We start from the raw sequence: 11,872 nt of genomic DNA, 5'->3' as shown, positions 1-11,872 counted from the left end.
TTTAATTGATTCTAAAAATTAATATATTTTAAAATATTCCAGTACCTTCTATGTATTGTACTAGAGGTGGGAGAAATGAATCTGAATAGGAAACTTCACAGCAGATAGTCCAGAGAAGAAAGACAAAGCAGCTAGAAAGACAGGGCTTTCATCCTACAATAGGAGAAGCGCTGTGGAGGATGAGAGGAGACACTCCTAACTGTCCTGCGAAGTACTTGCTGTGTAACAAATCATGCCAACAGTCAGTAGCATAAAATAGCCCTTTTATTATGCTCATGGGCTTTTTGGATCAGGAATTCAGACAGGATAACAGTGGGAATGTTCCATGATGTCTGGAAATCTAAAGGGTTGGGGGTGACTAGGTGGCCACTGAATCACCCGGAGGCAGCCTCACTCACATCTGGTGGTTGATGCTGGCTGTCTGCCAGGAACTCCGCTGGGTTATTGTCCAGAACACCTCCAGGGGCCTCTCCATGAGGTCTCTCCATGTGGACTAATTTGGGCTTCCTCGAAGGCTGGGATTGGGCCCCAAGAAAAGATAAAAGAGTATGATGATTTCATGCTCTAGCATCAGGAATCCCGTAGCATCACATAACATCATTTCTGCTACACTCTTTAGAAGGAAGCAGTCACAAAGGTATGTCCAAATTCAAAGGGACAGGACATAAGTCCCAGCCCTCAATGGGAGGAGTGCCTAGGAGTGTCAAGGTCACCCTGTAAGAAGAGCATGTGGGATGACACACAATGTTGCCACCATCTTTGGAAGATGCAATCTGTCACACTAACCTACCCCGTGGGGTAGAAGGGATGGTGGGGTCAAACTGGATTTCCTGGACAGAATGAAATCCAAGCTGAGGCTTAAAGGACAACTACGAGTTGACCTGGAAAGGGACAAGATCATTCTGTGCCAAGGAAACAACAAGGGCCAAAGTCTAGTGTAAAATGAGGGCCTGTGCACAGAGCATACTTAGGAAGCCCATCACGAGTGGGCCTGGAGGAAGTGCTGCAAGTTGAGACTAAGAAGTGGACAGGGGCCAGATGGTGTGACATCTCTGAGGCCGCCTTAAGGATTTGGGTCTTTTTTAAAAATTAATTACTTATTTTTGGCTGCACTGAGTCTTCGTGGCCATGCAAGGGCTTTCTCTCATTGTAGTGGCTTCTCTTGTTGAGGAGCACAGGCTCTAGGGCACTCAGGCTTCAGGAGTTCCAGCACTCAAGCTCGTGTGCTCAGTTGCCCCATGGCATGGGGGATCTTAGTTCGCAGACTAGGGATTGATCCCGTGTCCCCTGCATTGACAGATGGATCCTTATATTGAACACTGGGCCACCAGGGAAGTCCCAAGGATTTTGGTCTTGATGCTCAAGGCAAGGGGAGCCACTGAAGTGTGTCGAGCATCCCACTGTATCCTCTTGGGTGGGTAATGAAGGAAGGGAATAAGAGCGGAGGCAGAGAGGCCAGCGAGGCAGCCACAGGGTGACAGGTGACAGTGGCAGTGGAGGTAGAGAGCAGTAGACAGAGCCAACAGATGCTTTGGAGGCAAAATTGATAAATTGCTAATGGTTTCTGTGAGGAGTAAAGAATTCAAGAATATGTCCCTTCAATGAGGCAACTTCTAGCTCTGTGGGGTCCTGGCTTGGTGGACTAATCCCAGGTCTGCACCCCTTCACATTTTCCCTGGTCCAGCACATTTTGGGTCAAGAAAAATGCTGGCTAAAGGAGCCTTCCAGGAAGAAGACCCCGAGGTTCAGTATGTCTCAGATCAAAGACCAAAATGATCTTGGGGGAATTCTCTGGTGGTCCAATCATAAGGACTCTGCATTTTCACTGCTGTGGCCCCGGGTTCAATCCCTGGTCAGAGAACTATGATGCAAGTGGTGAGGCCCAAAGCAAACAAATAAAACGATCCTCCTGGCTCACCACATCTGAGTCCCTCGTGCCCCAAAACTCATTATCCTACCATGGCACCCGCTGACAATTAGTGGGAAATTGTATAGACAGCTCCTGATTGGATCTAATTTCCTTGACCTGGAGCATCGTGAATCAATTACTCTGAGTAACTCAACTTTAATGCCTTGATACCCGGCCCTCGGTGAAGGCGCCCACCCCCCTTTCCACACATCCTTCTTTCTTCCCCATTAAATAAATTGCGAGCTGTTTGTCTACTGGGACATGGATATTTTCATTAGTGATTAAAGAAGCAGGTCTGCTCATCTCCTTAGTGGTGAGTCACGGATGACTGTGGTCCCAATCCCTGCCCCAGGTATGGGTTCCAGACTTTGCCCAAGGAGTGGAGTGTCCTGCTCTGTGTCCTGGTGACCTAAAGCCAGACATCCTCAGAACAGAGCTCCCAAGGGTCAGCCGCACTGGACACATTGCTCCAGGCCACAGCTCCAGGCATGAACCCTCAGCCACGAAGCTCTCATTCAAGAACAATGCCGGAGGCCTGCTCCATGCTCCAGGCACTGGTCCAGAAACCCCCACCCTCAAAGAGCTGAATTCATACAGAGAGAGATACAAAAGAAACAAAAACACATAATATGAGGGAATCCCTGGTGGTCCAGGAGTTAGGATTCAGCACTTTCACTGCCCGGACCTGGGTTCAATACCTGGTCAGGGAGCTAAAGTCCTGCCAGCTGCACAGCATGCAAAAATAAACAAATACATATATGTTATGAAAATGGCAAGATGTCCTGTGGGAAAATTTTTTGATGAAGAAGTGGACAGGAATTCCCAGGAGGTGGGGAAAGAGAATGAGCATTGCAACTTTAAATTGTCTTTAGGGGCTGTCTTGTTGAGAAGGTGACTTTTGAGAAAAACTGAGGGAGGAAGGGTGGAAGCCATGGGCGTGTGGAGGAGAGAAATCCAGGGAGAGGAGAGAGCACAGCACGTGTAAGTGTTCTGGGGCAGGAGGTGGGCAGTGCTGGAGGAACAGGGGGGGTGTCCTGGGACAGGAGATGGGTGGTTCTGGAGGAACATGGGGTGTCCTGGGACAGGAGGCGGGGGCTGCTGGAGCAACACTGGGGCCAGTGAAGCTGGGGAAGAGGGAGGGAGGGGACAGTAATAAGTGGTGACAGCAGAGAGGTGATGGGGAGCTGGAGGACAGGGAGACTTTCAGGCCAGTGGGAAGGTATGAATTTGACTCTGAAGGAGATGGAAAGTCACTGGCAGTTTAAAAGATCACTCTAGTTGCTGATGCTGATGATGATACTAATGGTGATGATCATGGTGATGACGATAATGACGATGGTTGTGATGGACCTTCTTGTTGTCACGTTAAAGTTCTGGTTTTCTTATGTTTTGTCCAGCATCTAATCTGTTCCTCTTGTACCCTGGCGCTCCCATGGGAGGGCCCCGTTTTGAATAGCTTTTGGCTCTGACCTGCTTCAACCAAATTTCAAGACCTTTTTCTGGAGAATATCACACTTACCTCATGACTTCCAGCCCCATTCTGTAGATCGCTGCTTCCTTTGCAAATTCTGCATCCACCTCTATTTTTAAAAGACAAATCTTATTGCCTCTGGTTTTCTGTTGAAATAGGAATTTGCTGGTACTTTCCAACCTCTAACCAAAATCTGAAACTTCCTGTGGTCCCAGCTGAGCACCACTTCCCTTCTACCACCTACCCCTTCTGCCCCATAGCCAATGGGTGTCCTGACCTGGGCCTTCTTGTTGTCAGCTTCTCTCTCCTCCAGTTGTATGCCTGCATGCCAATTAAGGGGTGTCCCCTGCCACTTCCTGACCCCTAAACCCCATGAGATCCAGCACCAGAGGCAGCCCCACCCAACAAACTCCTCTTCCTTTGCCCACATCCACCCCCATCTTCTTCCAGAATAGGTGTGTGGGGCTGGATGAATCATGTACTGAAAAAAACCTAGCACCAGGTCAGACACACCCAGGTTCCAATCTCAGCTCTGATCCAATTGGCTGTGTGGCCTCAGGCTAGTCACTTCTCGTCTCTGACCCTGCTTTTTCAAATCACTGCTGTGCATTCACAGCTGGGCCCCCTATTTGAAATCCCACTAAGCCATGAAAGACCTCCTCAGTGTCCCAAGTCAGACCACAAAATTTCTGGATCTCCTAGATTTCAGGTGGGGAGAAATGGACTTTACCTGTTTGCCCTGCCTTGCTAAAAGAGGGTTCCTAACAGGTTCTAGCACTTGCAGGCAGGATCCCTTAACACAAGACCTCCTCAATTAATTCAGAAGAGAAGCAACTGTCAACAGGATGCTTTATCCACAAGCCAGCCTACTTCAGAGGCTTCTCAGAGAAGGAAGTACATTTGCCTAAGGCCTTAGACCCACAAAGGCACCTAACCCAGCCCTGGGAGGGATAGGAAGCCTTCCACAGGCAGCCCAGAGTTATCCAAGCAGAGGGGGGAGGGGCAGGCAAGCTGGTGCAAGGGCCTGGGAGATCAAACAGCTCTCACCTCCTAAGAGACAGACCCAATCCCAAGGCTGCAGATGCCCACTGGTCAGGATGCGGGCTTCTGAATCTGTACCCCTCCCCGGGCTCTCCCCCAGATATCAGGCCCAGGCCCAGGGATGTTTAACTTGGCAACCCAAACTCAAAGCAGTAAAGCCAACTCTTGCTTTTCTCCCCCATGCTGCTTTTTCTCCCCTGTTTTCCCACTTTCTCAGTCTGGCTTTCATCAGAGTTTAGAGTCCGTGCAAGGTGCTTGCTGCCAGCTGGCACCCCAGCTTCAAATGAATCCCTAGTCCTCCAGGGATGGGGCTTGGATAGTGGACAGAGAAGGGTGTAGTACCCCTGGGGTCAGCCAGCCAACAGGAGGAGGAGGGAGCTGGTGGGCAAGCGTGAGCAACAGGAGCTCTACAGGAACCAGGCATGAGATGCAATCCCTCCCAGGACATCCCCCAGAAGCTGCCTCTGCTAAACTCATAGAGACCTAGTGTGCATCATGTCAATGAATTTTTGTGATTGTTAGTGTTTTTTTAAACAGAGGATGTGCCATGCTACAGGTCAGAGGCATCCAAGAAACAGAGGCCTCAGGGCAGGAAAGCCAGGGGTCAGCAGCAACCCTAGAGAGGCCTTGGAGCTCCTCAGCAGTGGGGTAGAGGTGTGGCAGAAGAAGGGGCATTCGGGGACATTTTACCATGTCACGAGGTCTCAGATAACATCTAGTGTACATTAAGAAGTGAAGGGGCAGAATATAATCATAATAGAAAAAGGGTAATAATATTAGAAATGCTAGTAATAGGGGCACGACAGGCAGGCCAAGTGCTTTCCAAACAGCAAAAAGAGAAAAGCAACTTAGACACTCAATAAAAGGTACTACCAGTTATTCTCATTGTGTATATATGATGTATATTCGTGTGTATATACATGTAAATACACGAATATTCATTGGAGGGACTGACACTGAAGCTGATGCTCCAATACTCTGGTCCCCTTATGTGAAGAGCTGACTTGCTGAAAAAGACCCCAAAGCTGGGAAAGATTGAGAGCAGGAGGAGAAAGGGGCAACAGAGGATGAGATGGTTGGATGGCATCATTGACTCAATGGATATGAGTTTGAGCAAACTCCAGGAGCTAGTGAAGGACAGGGAACCTGGTGTGCTGCAGTCCATGGGGTTGCCAAGAGTCAGACACAACTGAGCGACTGAATAATGAACAACAACGTGTATATGCATATATGTATATGAATATCAATATATACGTACTTCAGCATGTATGATATGCATCAGTATATATGCATGTATATATGATATATATCACTGTCTATATATTAGTATATATATATATGTCAGCATATGTGATATACATTAGTAGAGTAACATCTCTAACTTGTTTCCTTAGGAACTTATTTTTTTGGCCACACTGTGTGGCTTACTGGATCATAGTTCTCCAACCAGAGACTGAACACAGACCCTGGAAGTGGGAAAAGCTGAGTCCTGATTCACCAGACCACCAGGAAATTCCCAGAAACTTTTTTTTATTGAAGTATAGTTGATTTACAAAGTTGTGTTAATTTCTGCTGGAGCAGCACAGTGATTCAGATATATATATATATAGATAGATAGATAGATAGATATTCCTTTTTCTATTCTTTTCCATTATGGTTCCCTGTGTTGTTCTAGGACTTTGTGGTTTACCCACTCTATATGTAATAGTTTACAACTGCTAACCCCACTGGAAAAGGAAATGGCACCCCACTCCAGTACTCTTGCCTGGAAAATCCTATGGACAGAGGAGCCTGGTAGGTTACAGTCCATGGGGTCACAAAGAGTCAGACACAACTGAGCGACTTCACTTTCACTTTTCACTTTCATGCATTGGAGAAGGAAATGGCAACCCACTCCAGTGTTCTTGCCTAGAGAATCCCAGGGACAGAGGAGCCTGGCGGGCTGATGTCTATGGGGTCGCACAGGGTCGGACACGACTGAAGCGACTTAGCAGGAGCAGCAGCTAACCCCAATTCCCACCCCATCCCTCTCCTTCCGCCTCGCCTTGGCATCCACAGGTTTGTTCCCTGCCTCTGTGACTCTACCCTTAGAAACATTTCTTCACTGAAACCTAGAATAGATACAAATCATCCAATTCAAACTTCTGAGGTTAATGAGGTTTCTCACGGGCCTGGGGGATGCCTTCAAGTTCAAGGCTTAATCAGACTTTGCAGAAGGGGTGGACTGGCCAGCGCTCCCCTCTGATACAGGGAGGACATTGATTCCCCAGTTGGATGGCCTCAGGGCTTAGCAATGTTTTCAGTTCCCATGAGCGCGGGTGGGGCAGAGGGAAAGAGAAGCAGCTCGGACTGGATGCCAGGACCTCAGCCTGACCAGTTTATTGCTCTGTTTTGCAGATGAGGAAACAAGCCCAGAAGGGTATGCTACATAATGGGGGGAAAGGATGGCTCCAAGTTGGGTGCAAGGCCAGTGAGGACGGGAACACCCTGTGTTTTTCTTGTTCATCTCCGGAGCCTATCACGGGTGCTCAAAACCATCTGTTGGATGGAAGGATGGAGTGAACCTGTCTTCCAAACCTCGAACCAACTCTAAGCTGTCTCAAAGACGGTGGGTGCCCACTTCCCTTCCTCCCTTCTCCTGCCTCCTCCTCTCCCCCTTGGCTAGTAAATGCTCTACCCCAGCGTCTCAGCCACTCTTCAGGCTGGTCGTGGGATAGTTCAGGACATTTGCGGTCCTGTGCTGCCACCTACAAGGAGTCTTGGGTACTGCAGAGAGAGGAGCCCTGTTTGACTCGAGTCTCACATTATGCAGAAAAAGAAACAAGCATGAAAAGGCATTTGGCAAGGATTTGGTAAAGGCCACGGTAAATAGAGGGATGGTCTAGGTGTATAATCTGCTTTTAAAAAAGAGGAAAAAATTGGGCTAATTTAGGTACACTGGGCCCAGGGAGGTTAGGTCAGGTAGAGCAGGAAACGGCAGGAGGGAACAACCAAGGACAGAATGGAGCTTCTATCTAGGAGTCGCTTATTTCACTTCAAAACAACCATGCAACACGTGTGTCCAGGTAGCATTATTACTTTAAAAAAAGAAGAGAGGATCTGTAAAGGCAATTTGTAAAGTCTAAAACAAAAGAGCTCAATAAAACAGGAACCAACACAGGCTTAGTTGCTTCCTTGGCATGTGGAATCCTCCCAGACCAGGGACTGAACCCGTGTCCCCTGCGTTGGCAGGTGGATTCCGATCCACCCTATCACCAGTAGTCATATACGGATGTGACAGTTGGACCTTAAAAATATTGAATGCCGAAGAAGTGATGCCTTGAAATTGTGATGCTGGAGAAGACTCTTGAGGGTCCCTCAAGAGTCAGACCAGTCAATCCTAAAAGAAATGAACCCTAAATAATGTTCATTGGAAGGACTGATGCTGAAGGTCCAATACTTTGGCCACCTGATGTGAAGAGCCAACTCATTGGAAAAGGCCCTGATGCTGGGAAAGATTGAAGGCAAAAGGAGAAGAGGGCAGCAGAGGATGGGATGGTGAGATAGCATCACTGACTCAATGGATGTGAATTTGAGCAGACTCCAGGAGATAATGAAGGACAGAGAAACCTGGTGTGTTGCAGACCATAGGGCGACAGAGTTGGACACAACTTAGCAGCCAAACAACAAAGGACGATACATGGAAGATGAAGTTGAAAAGAATGTGGCTGAGCCAATGAGACAGATGGTGCAGATCGTAAGTCTACTGGGGTTGAATACATCAGAACTGGGGGTAATCAGTACTACAGATTCTCACGCAAGATAAGAAACAGAATCATAGATCCTGGATGATTTGTCCAAGTAAACTCAACTGGGATCAGAACTAGGACCAGAACCACTACCTCCTAAGGTGGATAATGACCAGCACAGGACTCAGCAATAGAGAAGAGTCTGGCAAAGTCAGACCTTGAAAGATGGAGAGCCTGTCATGTGCCCACCCTGGGTCAGGTGCTGGAGTTGCAAAGATGAACAGGGAGCTCCCAGTCTGATGGTATAGCTTGATACAGAAGCAGTCATGGTGCCCTGAGATAAAGTACTACAAGACAAAGGTTATGTGAATAAAGAAGTCTACTCTACCCTTCCAAAAAAAAAAAAAAACAAGAACCAAGACAGCTCAGAAGGTCCCAGCTAGAGGAACCCAGGAGCTCGCACAAGGGTTCCAACCCTTCCCACAGAGGTGTCTCTACATGAGACAAATTCTCACAATGGAGCCTGATTATGTGGCCATCTCAGAAGTGGGGTCCAGGATTGGCAGGCCCAGCACTGCAAAGCATCAGATAAAAGTCATTGCCCCCAAGAAAGAGATGCTGAACCCAAAAGCAACATGTGTCCCTATTTCACAGGTAAGGAAACGAAGTCTCAGTTTTGATGTATCTGGTGTTGGTCGGGTCTTTGTGTAGGTTTCAAAAAAGAGAAACATTCTCAGGTGTCATTACATGATCGAGAAAACCAAAGTCTCAGCCACCCAAGTCTCAGCCGGCCTCTCAGAGGCTGGAACGGCTTTGGGTTACAGCCATAGCTCGAGCCACAGCTCTGTAACACAGCGGCACCCAGCTCAGTACTCCACGCTCCACAATCACAGTGACTCAGCACCTCCGGGTCTTGGCCTGTCCCTCTGCTGTCCCCACTCCTCTCTGTCTCGTTACTCACAGTTCTTGTTCATTTGTGGCTCCTACTCATCCATCACTTTTGTTGACTCAAGGCTTCAACTTAGAACTTTCCTTCTGCGTGTCTCTGCTTCTGCCCCTGATGCTGACCCTCATCCTTTCTCCATGTCTCAGATTCAAATTCTGCAGAAGAAAGGATCTAAATTGTTCCGTTGGTCCCCAGGACCCTTATGGGTTGGATTTTCCCACAATCCTCTGACCGGCCTGGATGTTGCCTGCTCTTAGTGGGGTTCCATTCCTTTCCAAACAGCTGTATCCTGAGTCCTAAGTGCAAAGCGGATAACTCAGAGCAAAGAAACCCTCTGAAGGGGCTGTGGATGTGCAGGATAGGCAGGTGTGACAGGCTCTTCTACAAGCTGGCTTGTACATGACAGGACCAGGATCCGAGCCCAGATTTTCTGCTCCCAAGTCTTTCCCACCTGAGTACACAGGCTGTCCTTCCCCAGGGGATCAAGAAATAATAAGAACTAATACTGACTGAGCACCATATGGCAAGCACCATTCTAGCTTTCCACTGAGTATCTCAGTCCTGACTGCAATCCCTCTTTAATTGTGCTCATTTCACAGAAAAGAAAACTCATCTATAAAGACTAAATTACAGGCTCAAAGTTATACTCCTAGTAAGTGGCAAAAGGTGATCTGAACCCAAGCCTATTTGAGTTTATAAAGGAAAATAAAAAGGAATACAGAGAGAGCCCTTTGCTGGTAGGAAGCTAAAACTGCCTAGATTTGAACCTTCCAATATGGAACCACTAACCAAATGTGCTACTGAGCGCCTGGTAAATGTCTGGTCCAAAGTGATGCACTGTGACTGTAAAATACACAGCGGATTTCAAGGATCTGTTACCAGAACAGACCTGAGATATCTCATTTATGATGTTTAACACTGAATGAGAATAATGTTTACCTTTTAGGAGAGTGAATGACTTCTGTGGGCATCAGCTCCATTAGCAATAATACCAGCTTAAAGGGTGGTAGTAATTTCTATATAGTAACATTGTATATTATATACTGATCAAACTCTATACTTAATTTATTTCAATAAAAACTCCCATAAAAATAATGGTTTACATTGATTGCAGCTTTAAATGATACTATTTAGGATATTTTGAGTCCAATAAAATATATTAGTAAAATTAACTTTACCTATGTCTTTTAGCTTTTTATTTTATATTGGAGTGTAGTTGATTAACAATGTTGTGTTCATTTCAGGTGTACAGCAAAGTGATTCAGTTATACATTGTGTGTGTGTGTGTGTGTGTGTGTGTGCACGCACGTGCATGCTTAGTCACTCAAGTCTTATCTGACTCTTTGTGACCCTATGGACTATAGCCTGCTAGGCTCCTCTGTCCATGGGACTCTCCAGGCAAGAAACTGAAGTGGGTTGCTGTGCCCTCCTCCAGGGAATCTTCCCAACCCAGGGACTGAACCCATGTCTCCTGCGTCTCCTGCCTTGTAGGCAGATTCTTTACCCACTGAGCCACCTGGGAAGCCCATACATACACATGTATCCTCTTTCAAATTCTTTTCCCATTGAGGATGTTACATAATATTCAGCAGGGTTCCCCGTGCTGTAGTGTAGGCCTTTGTTGGTTAGTTGGTTATCCACTGTAAATATAGCAGTGTATACCTGTCAATCAAACTCCCTCCCTATACCTTCCCCACCCTCCCCACTGTAACCTTAAGGTTATGGTCTTTTTACTTTTTAAAACATGTAATTCACATGCCATACAACTCACTCATGTAAAATACGCAACTCATTGGTTTTTAATCTATTCACAAAGCTCTGCCCCCGTCACTATGATCAATTTTAGAACATTTTCACCACTCCAAAAAGAAATCCTGGACCAATTAGCAGTCACGCCTCTCCCCATTTCCATTTTCCCTCAGCCCTTGACAATCACTAGTCTACTTTCGGTCTCTATAAATTTGCCTATTCTGGACATTCCATAGAAGTGAAATCATACAGTGCAAGGTCTTTTAGATCCGGCTCCCTTCACTCAGCACATTTTGAAGGTTTATCCATTTTATACTATGTGTCAATACTTCATTTAATTTTATTGTCAAATAATATTCCCTTCTATGGATATGCCACATTTTGTTTATCTATTCATCAGTTAGTGAACACTTGAATTGTTTCCACATTTTGGCAATTATGAGTAAAACTGCTATGAACATTCACGTGCAAGATTTTGTGCAGACATGCATTTTCATTTCTCTGGATCTTTTAACTTTTCTAAATAAGGTTATCAGATAATTATAAACCACACACATTGCTGGCATTATATTTCTGTTGGAGAGCACAGGCCTAGATCTTTCACCCTGGTTCAAATCAATTGTTAAAATACTTGTGAACACAGCAGGGGAAGGAAAGGGTAGGACAAAATCAGAAAGTAGCATTGGCATATCTACAGTATCATGTGTGAAACAGGTAGCTAGTGGGAAGCTGTTATAGAACACAGGGAGGCCAGCCTGGCACTCTGTGATGACCTAGAGGAGTAGGATGGGAGGGAGGAGGCTCAAGAGCGAAGGGACATATTATAATGATGACTGATACGCATTATTATCCAGCAGAAATCAACAGAACATTGTAAAGCAATTATCCTCCAATTAAAAAAAAAAAAAAAAAATACACAGACACCACGGGAGACTATTGGCTAACTCTGACATCACCTCTCGCCCCCTCAGAGCTAAGTGGTTCCCAGCTTGACAATGGACCAGCAAACTAGGAGATAATTTTCATCA

The 11,872-nt window shown here is 46.4% G+C and overlaps 1 protein-coding gene across 1 annotated transcript in view; it reads right to left on the bottom strand.

Moving 5' to 3' along the window:
* Nucleotides 1–359: 359 nt before the first annotated feature.
* The window catches only part of RPS15A (ribosomal protein S15a), a 43,811-nt gene continuing 32,298 nt past the window's right edge, over nucleotides 360–11,872 (bottom strand). Inside the window, exon 4 of the mRNA XM_070362766.1 lies at nucleotides 360–515. Coding sequence (XP_070218867.1) covers nucleotides 375–515 — 141 coding nt within the window. The 3' untranslated portion in view covers nucleotides 360–374. The remainder of the gene's footprint in view (nucleotides 516–11,872) is intronic.

Source organism: Bos mutus, chromosome 25, assembly GCF_027580195.1.
Source record: "Bos mutus isolate GX-2022 chromosome 25, NWIPB_WYAK_1.1, whole genome shotgun sequence".
Classification (NCBI taxonomy): domain Eukaryota; kingdom Metazoa; phylum Chordata; class Mammalia; order Artiodactyla; family Bovidae; genus Bos; species Bos mutus.
This window is presented reverse-complemented; position numbering and strand designations above follow the sequence as displayed.